This window comes from Vitis riparia, chromosome 11 (genome assembly GCF_004353265.1).
Source record: "Vitis riparia cultivar Riparia Gloire de Montpellier isolate 1030 chromosome 11, EGFV_Vit.rip_1.0, whole genome shotgun sequence".
Lineage (NCBI taxonomy): Eukaryota > Viridiplantae > Streptophyta > Magnoliopsida > Vitales > Vitaceae > Vitis > Vitis riparia.
This window is the reverse complement of record NC_048441.1, coordinates 5,941,528-5,956,743: the sequence shown is the minus strand read 5'-3', so window position 1 is coordinate 5,956,743 and position 15,216 is coordinate 5,941,528. Positions and strand designations below refer to the sequence as shown.

Here is a 15,216-nt window from a genome sequence, read left to right as displayed (position 1 = left end):
GGGGGGAAAAAATGGAGAGAGGAGCAAAGTGAGAGAATTGGAGAGAGAGAGAGTAGGAAACAAAAGAGAAGAATAGAGAAGCTGAGGGGGATGAGGCCGGGCTTAGAGAAGGAAGAGTACTAGAAGCTAGGGAGATTATTGCTTGAAGGGAGGTTCTTCTAGGTATGGTCACCATTGAAAACTTGTACCTTTCTTATTTTCATATGACTGTGCTTTGCTTTCCTGCACAATTCTGAGTATTGTATTGATTGATGGTGAACCTATGATACTGTTTTGTTATTCTTTTTTTTTTTTTTGGTTTGAGTCTAAAATGTTGTTTGCTCTTGCGAATGAGAATTTATTATTGATCTTGTTTCAATATTTGCGTTGAATCTTTTATGTGCCACTGGTCTCGGAGCCCATTGATTTCAGCATGAAATGGGTTTCCATTTAATGAGTCTTTTGTTTATCTATTCTCTTGGTCATACTCTGTTTTGAGATCATCCATCTCCATATTTGGTATCTCCATTTGTGTCATTTTTGGTCACGCCTTTGGGGTTTACTTTGATTGTCTAGTTTGTACTCTATTGTGATTGAGAGAAGAGGGTTGTGCTTTAGTGTGTGGTTATAGATTCATAAGTCAAGTGAAGAATCTGTTTGATGTTTATGAAAGAGGAAACACGTTCAAGATGGAATGCAATCATATCCGGGGCTGCAATGAATGGAGATGCATGGAAATCATTCGAACTCTTTAGTATTATGGCCTCATTCATGACTGTTCCTAGATACTATCAGCATAGCATTCTTGTGTTACAAAGGGGTGTCTGAAAAAGGGAATAACTTTCAGAAGCTAAAATTTTTGATCCGTTTTAGGGATATTGTTAATGGGTTTTGCCCCAAAGTCCAATCCCCAATGTTGTCGAGAACTTAGTTGATGAATTCAAAGATTTTTATTGGTCCTGTCTATCACATGATCGACCTGTAGTTCTTGATGGTTAAGATATAGGTGCCATTGTTTGGCCTTTGGATCACCTAAATACATTGGAGGCTTTGAAATTCCTTTAAGAGAACCCAAATATGGAAGAGAACAATCCAATTGGACTGGTGGGTCTTGAAAGAAGGTTTTTGATGGTCAACGGAGTAATTTGGAAATAAGGTCAAAAGCCAATTACAGAATATAGGTTTGGATGGGGTTTGTTGTCATTGTTGGAGTTGAGTCAAGCACAATTGCTTGCCTTCTTGCTAGAAAGCTCTAGGAGGCTTTGGTGATTGGATGCCCGAAGACCATTGACAAGAATTGTAAATGCAAGGAGGATCACTAGACATTGAATTTAATGTTGCATGTAAAATACACGCAAAAATAATTGGCCATGCATGGCCATCTTCAACTGCACTACCTTTTGACCCTCGCGTTTATCCCTAGACTCTTCATCCGAAAATGAGTTTTTTCCTGTTCATAGACTTCATCACGTATGAGGAAGCTCTAACTTGTTTCACTCCCTTAATTTGGTTAAATTCACCATAATTTAGTATTAGAGTTCACATTTAGTGGCTTGCCTGACTTGAAATTTGGAGAAAATGAAAATTAGAGAGAGAATCTATCAATGGTAAACTAGCACGAGCTGTAGTATGTGATATTAAGTGATTTAAGAAAGATGAAGGTGAGATTCTGGATAGGTCATATGGAAAATGTCATGGGCCAACTATATTGTTTAATTGTGCTATTAAACCTATGGACCATTCTATACCTTGTTTGGATAAGAGGTCACGATGGAAGAAAGTTCTTCATTGTTCCACATGTGGGCATCTAGGTTGCAAGAAATCTCATCTCAAAATTTGTTGTGATTTCTATGATTCCTTTTCTAGAAAGTCTATTTGGAAAAATTAAAGGGGTTTGCATGTGATTGTTCCACTATCAGTACTTAGGATGTCTACCTATTTGCCACCTAGACACCGAAGGAGCAGCCCATTCTGTATAAAAGTCTGCTGCCAAGGTTGTGCTACAAGGATTGTTGCCTACCCGTTTAGACAGTGTGCATGACAAGAGGCAACAATGATCATAGGAGCAATGGTCGTCACACTCAGTGAGTTGGTCTCCTAGCTTCCACTTGGTGGGGACCTCTTGAGCACTCGTGCTGTTTGGCAGACGAGAAAATGTGATTTCCAGGTAGATACCCAGTGAATAGTCCAATGATTGCCCTGTGGGATGAAGCTTTCTCTTCACTTTGGTTGGTAGTTACAACATTTTCCACCAAGTGGGTAAGGGGGATCTGTCAATTCTTGTCTTCAAATTTGAAGTCAAAGATCACAACTTCGGTGGGAAGAGGAAAACAATACCATGGCAACCTTCTAGCACATTTTATCTTCAATTTCAGTCATCCAGAAATGAGAATCTGCCATTTCATAGTGTGGATAGGGTGCAAAACAAAAAATTACTTTTAGTGCCCTGCAATTTTCAATGAAAAATGAGTCATTGTAATGCTTTGTTAGGGCTATTTGGTGCATTGAACGTTTAAATCAAACATCACTCAGTAATTATTAACCGACTTACAAAAGTTTAATATGCTTTAAAGTATATATCATCAGTTAATTTGACAAGCTCTCATTAACCTCCTAGTTTAATAACTTAACATTAGTAGGATCAATCTCATGGATATTTGCCATTGTTCCTGCTGCAAATGTTTCAGTATGAATTAGCTGTTTTGCCACATACAATTTCATTATTAAAAAACTAATCCTCTGTTTGGTTTCTTGAGAAGATGAAGGAAAAGAAAAGAATTTTTGGATCTTCGTGGGAATGAAAGTGCTATTGTAGCATTTATTTCTGACCTTCTCAGCAGCCAAATGGAGCATAGTAGAAGTTTGATTTAGTGCAGAACAAAATTAAATTACACTAATGATCAAGATTACTTCTTTCATGGCAGCACTGAGAAGCCTATGGAGATTGTTCACCACTTGTATGAATTTGGGTCGGTGGAATACCATGTCCAGGTAAAACCTTTGGCAAGTTTCTCACATACTTTAAATCTACACTTTAAATAAGTTTTCCATTTTTTCCCCCGATCTTGATTGACCATTCACTAAACGGATTAATCAACTGCTCCATCATGTATCATCTATCATTTTTCATGAAAAAGTTACAAATTCAAAACCATGAGATAATCTAGACTTAGGAATTACTCAGTTTTGGGAATAAGGTGCATCCTAGGGTAAAAATATTTTATCATCTTGGAACCATATTGAAATATTGACAAATGGTTTCTGAATTTCTGACATTTATGTGTTTAACAGTCTTCTGCATCTGATTCCACATGACACCTACTTGTCAATAGCAACCCCACTACTGTCCCAAGCAATCCTGCACTCACATGGTCTTTCACATTACACCATAGAGATGATAAAGGGAATTTGTTCTGATGTTTTGGAGATTGTTGAACCTGCAAGAGAGGGATATCAGCTCACTCTAAGACTTGATCTTGCTAAAATTCCACTAGGCAAAGGTTTGGTAATTTCAATTGACCTTAGTAATCTAACAATAGTTCATTAGTGCACAGATGCATTTTCTCATACCAGTTATATTATTTTTATTATTATTACTCTACTACTACTGTCATTGTTATATATATTATTATAATTCATTTTCTTATAAGTGAATAGATCTATTTGGAAGATGAATTAAATACTCAATTTAGTTGCTAAGAAGAACAAAAAAAATAAAAAATAAGGGTAATCAATGTAAAACTAAATTAATGAATAACCAATGATTTATAATTTTTGCATACCCTACAAATTTTAATGGTGAGACTCCATTATTTTTCTTCTAAGACACTAACGTTTCCATCTTTTATCCTTTATCTTACTTTTCCTTATCTTTTATTTTACTTTTCCCCATTACCATAATTTTTATTATTCATTTTCCTCCTTAAATCCTAAAAGATTGAAACCTTAGTCCACCTATTTGATTGTATACAACCATCTTACGATTGTTCTACATCACAATTATACAATTACTTGATTGGAGTTGACATAGAGTATTTTCAACCAACTTTACTAAGGGGTTGGATTTAGTTATACAACAACTTGACTGGTAGTCAAGTTAGGGTGTCTAGCTCAATTATACGCTACTAGACTAGTAGTCTACCACATTATTTTAGAACTCGAAACTAAGAGCCATTAAGAATTGCTTCTTATTTTTAGCTTTAGCTAGAAGTTTAAGTTAAATCGAAATTAATATTTTAGGTAATTCTGGAGATTAGATTCTTTCTTATTATAATTATTTAATAGTTTTAAAATTCTCCTTAAAAGAAGTTTCTAAATTAATATTTTTTGTTATAGTTTGTATTTGATTCTTTTGAATTTAGATGTCTGCTTTATTTTTTTATTTTTTGATTTGAAACAAAAGATGTATTTATTATGGTTAAATAGAAACATGAGAAAGATGAGTAGTCCTCCCCAAAATTATGAAAACTAGATCAAAATATGATTGAACTCCTCTGCCGTACAAGGAATTTATACAAAATTTTATAAAGTAAAGTAAGTTTATAAAGCAACTCTTGTCACAAGAAGTTTATAAAGTTTTAGTTTTAGTGTTTTTTTTTTTTTAAATTTATTTTGTTTTAATCTTTTGGAAAATATTTAATAGTTTTAGGAAATGAATTAAAATGTTGATATATTACTACATAGGTTATGTTTACAGTTTATTCAATTTTTAGGGATTTCTTAAGTTTATAAATAACGTTAATTGATATAAAATGAGATGAATGATTTATTATTATTATTATCATTATTATGCTTAACTCCATTATTTTTCTTCTATGTGAGACTCCTACAAGGCCTTAATGAGACTCTAAAGGTTTCCTTTTTTTTTTTTCTTTATTTTATTTTATTTTATTTTTACTTTCCCTGATTGACGTACATTTTATTTCTTGCTCCACCTAAAAATAAATAAATAAATTTCTTGCTCCTCTTCTTAAATCCTAGAAGATCGAATCCCTAGCCCACCTATTTGATGGTGGACAATCATCTTAGGGTTTTCCTACATCCTCAACAGCAATTGTAGGGCTACTAAGTTATGGTAGCAACTATTTGAAGGGAAATGGTTATTGATAGTGAAAGATTAAAGAATGCGTTTGTAATTTCAAAAACCAAAAGGAAAAAATAACAAATTGGGAGAAGAAAGAAAAAACTTCTAGAATCACTCCAGTTGTCTTCCAGTATCATTCCTTTTTATATCTTCTCTCAATCCACTATGCCGTTGTTATATTAAGTCTTCTCTCTCTCCCTCGTTCTCTCCCACTAGCTCTTTCACAGTATGTGTGCAACATGTGATAAGTAGCAGCAATTAAATTACAGTTTGCTTCTTATTGGAGTAAAGAATCAATAGGAAAACAAAACAATAACAAATTGCAAAAGAGTTGTTTTTAGCTCTTTATTCTGTGTAAGATACAATTTTCACTTTTCATGCAAGGAAAGAACATTTTTTTTTGTTTTTTATTTTTGTTTTTTTGTTTTTTTTTCTTCTGTTTTAGCTTACCTTTTACGCATATTGTATACATTGTGTGTATTGGGTGCATCCTTTCTTAGGTGCTATTAATATATTTTCTAATGTTCCCTTTAAAAAAGAACTCTTTCCTTTCTCTTTTTCCTTATTGTTCTCTTTTGATTGGTAAGGATTGCTGAAAATTTTGACTTTCAACTCAGATCACAATGTTGAATTTTTTTTTCTTTGCAGATCAACACTTGTAACTCATTCTATTGTGACCAATTCACACCAAATTCTCCAAACAAACCCAAAATGTGGACTAAAAATTGGCCTGGATGGTATTGTTATAGCTAACTTTCAATCTTTAAATTATTGTAATCTTTTATGAATTTGCATTTTAATATTGCATGGTAGACATCTATTCAATACTTCTTTTTTGTTTGGTATAAGGTTGGGGTTAAAATGTTTCTATATGTTGCTTAATACCACATTCACATGAAAAGAGTCAAAGCATTAGGCAGAAAAAGGAAAAAGATAATGAAAAATTTCTGATATAAATTTAATATTCTAGTTATCTATATAAGAAAATGATTCTTGTTGAGTACCCATGCAAATTTAGTGTTGGTAAAGAATAAATGTCATATACTATTTTGTATGCACACGATTTTTTTTAGTTTTTTTTTTATAAGAAATAGCAAAATACAAGGAAGGATGAGCTATTCCTAAAACTAATTAAAAGAAAAATGATATAAAAAATGAAAAACAACATAGCCAACTAGGAATCTAACAGAGCATCCTAGAGAGCACATCAACAAAAATATCTTAGGGAGTAATAATATTATTTCCTTGGAAGCTTTCTACCATAGAGGCTATGCAATTATAATGCATTGATTGGTGAAAAACTAATAGAGAAGCCTTCGATATGTTTACTAGCGATAAGAAAACATAATATTATAAATACATACGTATATATTTACTATAATGCATTGACATATACAAAAACTTTTAATAGTGATGTTTTAAAAATAATCCTCCTTGCAATTTTACATTTTTAAAAGATTATAGATTTTATCTTGCAAAAGTTGAGAGAATACTTTTTATCTTGAAAAAATTTAGAGATTTAGAATTAGTCATGTAAAATGTTAGACTTATTGTAGACCCCCATTTTGGGACTCGGTTTCATGCATTTTCTGCAGCTCGTATTGCCAAGTGGAGGGCTCTTAAAGAGCCAGATGCTGCTTCCTGGTTGGGTGGTCAGTGAATCAGGTAGTGGGTTGGAAATGCAATGGGGTGGAGACACTTGTTGGAGAATATTCAGAGGGGTTATTTTCTGTTAGAGGGGAGCGTCTTCTGCAGGGGTGGGGGGGAAGCTAGAGGCAGAGGGGGAGCGGGTTCTGCTACCTACGAGGGGGAGTTCTTTGGAGTATTTTTCCTGAGCTTAGGAAGGAAAGTTTAGATGAGGTAGTTGGAGATGGAACCAGTAGGGTTGGCTTGAAGAAAGAAGCAAGGAGAAGAGGAAAAAGACTGAGAGCACAGAGAGAAAACAGAGAAAAATCAGAGTATGAGAGAGAGAAGCCTGTGAAGAACCAGAGAAAGAGCAGAGAGAAGAAGGGTAGTAGAGACATGGGTGAGAGGAGAGAGGATACTGCGGTCTGCACTTCCCTGGAGGTAAGTTCTTCATTGTAACACTCCTGCTCTTTTATGGGTTTCTTTCATTTGCTACGTCTATAATTCGTTATATGCTTGAGCATGGCTATCAGAGATCCACATGCTTGTAGTGGATTTTGGGTATGAATATCAGAAGGTCCTACATTCCTTTCAGCTGATCTCTTAGATTGTTATTTGTTTCATCCCTCATTTCTCCGATTCTCTGTGTGCATATTCTGATTTTGCCTCTAATCCGTTGTGTCGCATTGGTGAGCTTTATGGTATTCTCTGTTTCTCTTTTAAAATCAATTTGGATTCACTCACCTATGTTTGAGCCCATTGATTTTAACATGAAACGTGGCTTAACATAGTACTTGGTTCATCTTATTTTCTCCGTTTGTGTTTGGTTCACCTGGAGAAATCTGGGTTGGCATTTCTGGTCCAAATCAACCCCCTAGCTATCAGGGCATGCTCTACTTCAACCCTTGGCTATAATGACTTGTGAGTAAGATGCATTGAGGCCCGTTCTCCCCATCGTTCTGCTATTTTCCATCATAGAGCAGGCTTTACATGTAAGAGACTTTCATGGCCGTTGGGTTCTTGTGAATGAAGATTTTGGTTCCCAAGAAGCCATTGTTTATCCTGGACTTGCACTCTACCAGGCAACTGCTGGCTATGTTGGCACTACGCTACACTGAACAGAGATTAGCAATATGCAGGGTAATATGTATAGACAATGCTCTCTGGCTTTCAAACTCATGCCCAAATCCATGATCAGTCTCAATTGTTCGGAGATGAGGGCAGCTGGTCATGGGGTTGAAACTCAGTTTCAGCTTCCTATACCAGTGGATGACTTTATGCAGAGATCCCACCCACTGGGCAACTTTTTAGCAGACACAATTTCCTAAGTTTCAATTTTCCTACAGCCCAAGATGGTCCTTGGATCAATGAAACGCTGGTACAGGATCTATGAGAGAACCCAAAATAAATGAGCTTCATGAGCTTCCTAGGCCCACTTCCAGTTTGACTTTGAAACCTTCAAGACCTTCAAGTTTGATAGGTCATTCTGCCCCCTTGGCTGCCAGTGGTCCCCAACCTTTCTGATACAAATAAATTGGTGGTGTCAAGTACAGCATCTCGGTTGCCATTCCCTCAGCAAGCTGTTCCTCGCAGTTTCTTCACCCCCTCAAGTGGTCAGAGACTGAAGATGCCACGTGTTTCTGGACCATCAGAATCTCCTCAAAATTGGGATTCTGAGCACTCATGTCAGAAGGGAATGATGTAACTGGTGAGGCATCAAAGGAGTTGGGAAATTTGTCAAATCTGACCACCCTGTATTCGGAAAATAACAGATTGATAGACATTTGGGATTGGCATGCTTCGTGGAAGTTTGAGACCACTAAATGTTACTGCACTGTCATTGATGCTCCTGGACATCGTGACTTCTTGAAGAACCTGATCACTGGTACCTCGCAGGCTGATTGTGCTTATCATTGATTCTACCACTGGTGGTTTTGAAACTGGTATTTCCAAGGATGGTCAGACCCGTGAGCATGCTTTGCTTACCTTCACCCCTGGTGTCAGGCAAATGATCTGCTGTTGCAATAAGATGGATGCGACAAGTCGGTGGTATTCAATTATTGTAGGTTATGCTGTACTGGAAACCCATTGAACTACTCCCCTTTCATTGGAAGTAGCTATGCTACCCACTGGAGTGAAAGAAACTCAACTCCGTGAGAGCAACAGCCAGAAGGTTCACCCCCAACCCATGGAAGAGGCCACTAATCAGACTCCGGAAGCACTAGAAGCCCTGGTATCCAAGATTTTTATGAACATCTCCTCCTTAAAGTCAGCTTATATTCAGCTCCAAGTTGCTCATACTCCTTATGAACCTCATAAAATCCAAGCTGCTGATAAACTTGTAATTTCAGAACTGAAGAACCTTTCTGAACTTAAGCATTTTTACAAGGAGAAAAATCCCAAACCTATATGTGTTTCTCCTCAAGATTTTGCTTAGCTGTAGAGATTCAACAATAACAGTCCTATGAAAACTCCGATTGTCCATCAAAGTTTCTCATTCTATGCTTGGAGCAGATCCGAAAACTGGCTGACTATTGTACTGGTCTCCAAGGCTTCCTTGTTTTCAATGCTGTTGGTGGTAGTACTGGCTGTTGGGCATTCCTCAAAGTCAGGGAGATTTGAGAAGCTCCAAGAATATGCCTTCACTTACACTTTTATCATCAAGTCTTTAGACATAATCCCTCCAGATGGCGTCCTAAGTCCAGGTTCTGCAATATCCTTTGGGCCCTCAAGAAGCTCTTAAAGTAAACTCGTTGGGAGGCCTCCATTAGGTCCATTGCCAGCTGGTTCATTCGATTCATGTGGTGGAACGATGATCCAAGGTCCAACCACTTTGAATGCAAGCCCACTGACCTCAAGAAAATAGTGATCAAGATAAAATACTCACTACCCAAACAGGAGGATCACACATCCTTGCTGTCCGGTTAGATCATTGAGTCTCTCAAAGCTGTGAAGTTCATAGACAAAGGTTACTTTAATGTTCTCTTCAGTCTTGCTGCAGTTGAATACCTCGCAGGAAGAGAAAGTGCCAATGCCCGAATCCTTTGAACGGTTCCCAACAAGCTCCACAATCTCACAATCAGCATGCCATAACATTCCTCATTGGCAGCCTGAAAAAGCTGAGTTCTATGCCGAGTTTGCTAGAACAAGAATAACCTGGTAAACAAATGCCTTCTCTTGCAGTCTTACCATCGTCCTTGGCTGCACAGGTATTTCTTCCAAATGCAGTCCTTGCTGCTGCCGGTCTTGGTGCCCCTTATTCCTACTTGGCCTTATTCCTGGAATGGTAAGCATGATGCAGATTGATAATGGCACGTCCAGCTCTACCACTGTGCCCTCTTGCAATGACTGTGAAGCTGGGTATACTAAGCGTGGAAAAGTTGGGCGTACCCAGCCACGGCGAGTTGCTGCTATGAGTGTTGCAGCTCGAGTTTCTCAGGAAATGGGTGTTAAACCTGGGCATGAGGTTGACTATTCTATCCGTTTTGAAGATTGTACTACAGAAGAGACGGTTCTAAAATATATGACTGATGAAATGTTATTGAGGGAATTCCTTGGTGAACCAGATCTGGTGTGGGATCCTTGTTGAATACTCTTATTTTGCTTTGAATATTGAATATTTTGACTTTTTTTTCCCCTTTTTAATAGGCAATGAACAAGGAAAGAAAGTTTTTTCCCTTTGAAGAGTGATATTTTTTGCTTCTGAGTGTTTTTTCTTTAGTATGCTATATCTAAGTACCATTCAAGATCAGTTTTTAAAAGAGTCTGCATATCCAAAAATTTGGTATGTTAAGGATCAGGCACCTAAACACAAACCCTTGGCCAATGCCCATGCCCAAACCCACATAACATAATATGTACTACATTGCTGAACCAAATAGGTACCAAAAACCAAATATGTCCAGAAGATATATGGTGGTATAACCGACATGCATTTCTTCATTCTGAAAACCTATATTGTCTGTCAAGTGGAGAATTGCTCGTTCAATCTTTAAAACCATCAATATTGTCTACTGTATCACAATTTATCTACTAAATGCATTCATTATTGTTGGGTTAGCTCTTTTTGTCCTACAATATGCAATTGGTTACTTGGTTGGATTTACCTCTTTGCGACACATGATTTGCTCTTATCTGCTGCTTAAGGGTGTCTCATAATCCCTTATATTGTCCTTATTATTCGACTACATTCTCATGTCAATATGGGACACCTGTTTCCTATTGTAGACCCTTAGAAACTCACATGGCATGCCATTGCACTGTAATTCCTTATAGAATAATTTCAATGGATCAATGAATCAAATTACGATCAGGATAATGTAGATCGATCAACTGAGCATTAAGTAATATAGAATCCATGAATGCTACTTGAAAATGACCTCTTCTGCTTGGAAGTGAATTTGCTCCCATTGGACCATCATGCTTAGGCCAAAGTGTGTTTTTTGTTCCATATCAGTGTCTCTATGAGATAAAATTGCTACTTTTATTAAGCATGTTGTATCAATTCTTTACTTGGATAACACTTGTTTAAATTGTATGATGTTACCATGCTTTTTTTCATGTTCTCTCCTGAAAGAATTAAAGCAAGATTATTTATTTATTACTGGAGTGTTCCTTGATGACTCATGTACTTTTTATTTTCTTTTTAAATCAAATTGTTTTTCAGTGCTTGGTGTATAAAATTTGTCAAGGAGTCAATGACATTGTTCTAATGAGCAATAGAGCAACACTGAATAATGCACCCTTCTTTTTTGTGCTTTAAAGTCATCAACGTTAGTGATTAACTTTTCTTGTCATATGTGATCTCCTTTCTCAAAGCAATGTGATTGAATGTTGCTTGTTTTTATTTTACTGATTCACCATCATTATTTTGCTTTACAGATTTTGCATCTTCTGTATGACAAAGACATCTTGCAAGAAGATGCTATTCTCAAATGGGCATCTGAGGAGGGTGCAGAAGAATCAAATAGAGTTTTTGTTAAGCAGTCAGAAAAATTCATCCAAGCATTTTTCTCTTTATTCATGATATGTTCATTATAATCAGTCATGTATGTCATCTTTTCTAATTACAAGTCAAGTAAATCTGTTATGATGAGTTGTGCATGCTATTTTGTACACTGGCATCTTAGCACTTTTTCAAGTATATAATAAAAGAGACACCATGTTTACAGGTGCACACACCCCCCCAGAAGATCCATCTTCATGTTGCAATCAAGGTCATATTTGCAAACTAAGTGGTATGTATCCATATATATTCAACATGGCAGATAGATACTTCCATGTAGGATATTCATGTGATCTTGAAAGCACAGTTGTATTTATGCATCTTCTTTCATATAGTTGTATGGCAGGTTGGGGAATCCATCTCTGAATTTTGATGGAGCTTACTATCAACCCTGGAGGAAAAAATGAGTCGTTTTATTGATCACAAGTTTTTGTGATAGGATTTTTCCTAATCTATGGAAGGCTTGTCAAATGTTTTTGAACTCGGCTTCCATGTTCTCTTCTATGTTAGATTTTTAATTTCACTAAAATTTGGCTAGTAAGTGTTGAAACGTGATTAAAATTGTAAAATGCATGCTCCAAACTTGTACTAATTTCTGATCATAAGGTCCTTGAAACAATTAGGGGATTAATGGTCCAGCATCCATTGCCGGACATTGCTACTACAAAGACTCTTGAAGGCATGCCAAGTATATAGGTACATATGGGAAGATAGGTGGCTAATCATGGTAAGTAGCATTTGGGATATGTTTAATATTTTGTCTTGATTGTGATTATTTAGCAGCCTTCTTATAAGATGTAATAATGTAATAAATCTTTCAATCCCTGACCCATGATGACCTCAATGCCAAAGGAGTTCATTCTCAACAAGTGTTGAGATGCTCCTAGATTACTGCTGAGATACTTAACAAAACACGCAATATAAAGAGAGCCTTTTATCTTCACTATGCCATCGCCAGTTCATGAATTGAACCCTGAAGTAAAAAAAGTTTTTTTAAAAAGGGAGAATTATGTAAAAAGGTTTCATTTAAATAAATAAATAAATAAATAAAATCATTTGCTGCCCCAATTTTTAAGCATTTTGGCCCATAAGCCCAAAATTCTTAACTCAAATCCCCAAATCAGAAGCTTAGATTTATTTTATAAACACATATAGCTTGCCAAATGTTTATTTTGTTATTATTTTTAATCATTTTTACTTTACAAACTCTTTCATATTTCTAAATGCATGCCTTTTGTTTGTCTTTTTATTTATTTCTTTTCTTTTATCGTTTCTATTTTACCACTTATTAATCTTTCTAAAATCAATTTTTTTTTCTAATATTTTTTCACTTTACAAACTCATGCATCCCCCCTTTTTTCTTCTTAAATTATCAATTTTTTAGATCAATTATATGACCATATTTTTTTCATTAAAAATAATTAATAACATTAAAAAATTTTAACAATGAATCATAATATTGTAGAAAGTCACATAATTTTTTTTCTATGTTAAAATATATATCAAATTATAAGGAACACATATAAAATAAATGGATATTAATTGCTTCATAGATTTTGTACATAAAAAAAAAAATTATGTATTTTATGACAATATTTCACTAAAAATTATAAAAGATAAAAATTAATATTCTAATAAACTTATAAATTGTAGAGTTTTGTTAAAAATAAATAATAATATTTTCATAAATAATATTTTATTTTAAATAATTATAAAATCATTCATTTTTTAAATGTGTAATTAACCAACTTTTTTATTAAATGTATAAATTAAGTTTTCAATTACTATTGTGATATTTTAGGCTGGTTTGGTTTGAATTCTCTTAATAATTGGTATAATTTTTTAGTTTAAAATTATTTTAAAAATCTATTAGAATCATTAACAACTAAAACTTTTAAATCTCACATGATTTAGAGGAGAAATTGATATAATCATTTTGGACTAGTTTTGGTTTGAGAAATTTTGATATTAATTAGTCCAATTTTTGAGTTACAAATTATTTTTTAAAAATTACTTGATTCATTAGCAAATTCAATGTTCTTGTTTGATTAGAGTTTTTTTGCCTAATGTGAAAATTGAGAATCCATTGAATAAGTCATCATTTTTTGCTCAACAAGCATATGAGTCGGTATAGGCTTAAATAAAGGATAATAAATGCATAAGTAAAAAGTAGTGCATGCTTATATTTACATTTATACTCAATTTCCAACTAGTTTTCCTTAGCTTTCTCAAATTTTCACATTTGGCAAACAAGCTTTAAATAAAACAAAGTTTAATGCATATGATTATTTCATGAATTTATTAATTTTCAAAATAATTTGAAATGCAAAAATTAAGTCAATTAATATTATAATTTTCTTATGTCAGAATTAGTCTAGAGAAACTTGCATAGTTCTGAATAGTTTTGTTGCAAGAAATTCTATTATTAATTGGCTTAATTTATGCATTTCAAATTATTTTTTAAAATTATTAGATTTGTTAAATAATGCAATTTACTAAGTTCCATTTTATTCTAAGTTTGTTTGCATAGTGAGAAAATTAAAAAAAATAGAAAATCAATTAGAAATTGAATATGAATAAACACATGTAAGTGTGTACTTCTCTTCCGTGTATTAGTCTTTATTTAAACATTTACTATTTCGTATAAGAGCTTGATTTTATAAAAATATGTTTTCAATCATTAAACTTGTAAATAAAATAAAAGCTAGTAATCATTTTTAAATAAAATCAGAAATGATACCTTTTTTATTTATAAAATTTTAATAAAAGTTGTTAAATTATATCTTGTTGATAAAATTGGATTTGAATTATATTTTATAAATAAATTTATAAAAATTATTTTTCTAAATAAAAACTATGGAAGCCTTTCTTTTGTAAATAAAATGAAATTGAGATATTTTCATCATAAAAATTATTTTGTTTAAATAAAAATTGCAAACATTATTTTCTTGTGAATAAAAATTGGAACATTTTCCTCAAATAGAATTGCATCAAACCATTCGTTTTCTAACAAAAGTAAATAAAAAATATTTTTTTGTAAATGAAATGCTTTGAAATGTTTTTTCCAAATAAGAAATAAATCAAATGGTTTTTTAAAAAAAAAAAAAATTAGAACTTTATTTATAAATAAAATAAATTGGAATCAACTTTTTATTTTAATGAACTCTTTAATTCTTTTAAGGATATGTTGGACCTTTTCTTTTTTATATAGAAATAATCAAACCATTTTTCTAATTAGCTTAATGAATCAATTTGTGTCATAATCTTATTCATTATCTTGTATATTTTGTAATATCCCTTTATCACGACCCTATTCTTTTACATTATGTCTAATTCATTCTTCAAATTGATAAATTGTAGTTTTTTTCATTCATATTTTCATTCGTTCATGTACAGAGTATATATAGAGGGTAATCACCATTCTAAGAATGGGAAAGAATGATATAAGGAAATAACAACTAATATCCTAATATCTCAACTTTCCTAATATCTCAATATTCCTAATATCTCAATATTCATAATA

At 33.7% G+C, this 15,216-nt stretch overlaps 2 protein-coding genes across 6 annotated transcripts; both read left to right on the top strand.

The window, feature by feature from the left end:
* Positions 1-13: 13 nt before the first annotated feature.
* LOC117924950 lies at positions 14-6,799 on the top strand. Of its 3 annotated transcripts, none has more exons than XR_004652897.1 (5): positions 14-162; positions 2,904-2,970; positions 3,271-3,479; positions 5,711-5,799; positions 6,658-6,799. XR_004652897.1 is itself a non-coding variant. In XM_034843701.1 (5 exons), the coding sequence occupies exons 2-5, from the start codon at positions 2,939-2,941 to the stop codon at positions 6,683-6,685; spliced, it is 363 nt and encodes a 120-aa protein (XP_034699592.1). In that variant the 5' UTR covers positions 14-162; positions 2,904-2,938; the 3' UTR covers positions 6,686-6,799. The 3 variants fall into 3 exon arrangements, 1 of the variants encoding a protein (XP_034699592.1); XM_034843701.1 differs by having other exon boundaries at positions 3,271-3,484; XR_004652898.1 differs by lacking the exon at positions 3,271-3,479.
* Positions 6,800-6,871: 72 nt separating this feature from the next.
* Positions 6,872-12,636, top strand: LOC117924634 (pre-mRNA-splicing factor ATP-dependent RNA helicase DEAH1-like). 3 transcript variants are annotated; one of them, XR_004652836.1, is made up of 5 exons: positions 6,872-7,129; positions 11,355-11,460; positions 11,570-11,736; positions 11,860-11,925; positions 12,029-12,636. XR_004652836.1 is itself a non-coding variant. In XM_034843318.1 (2 exons), exons 1-2 carry the CDS (start codon positions 9,972-9,974, stop codon positions 11,726-11,728), a joined length of 447 nt encoding a protein of 148 aa, XP_034699209.1. In that variant the 5' UTR covers positions 7,136-9,971; the 3' UTR covers positions 11,729-11,805. The 3 variants fall into 3 exon arrangements, 1 of the variants encoding a protein (XP_034699209.1); XR_004652835.1 differs by lacking the exon at positions 11,355-11,460 and having other exon boundaries at positions 12,029-12,523; XM_034843318.1 differs by lacking the exons at positions 6,872-7,129; positions 11,355-11,460; positions 11,860-11,925; positions 12,029-12,636 and adding an exon at positions 7,136-10,259 and having other exon boundaries at positions 11,570-11,805.
* Positions 12,637-15,216: the final 2,580 nt, after the last annotated feature.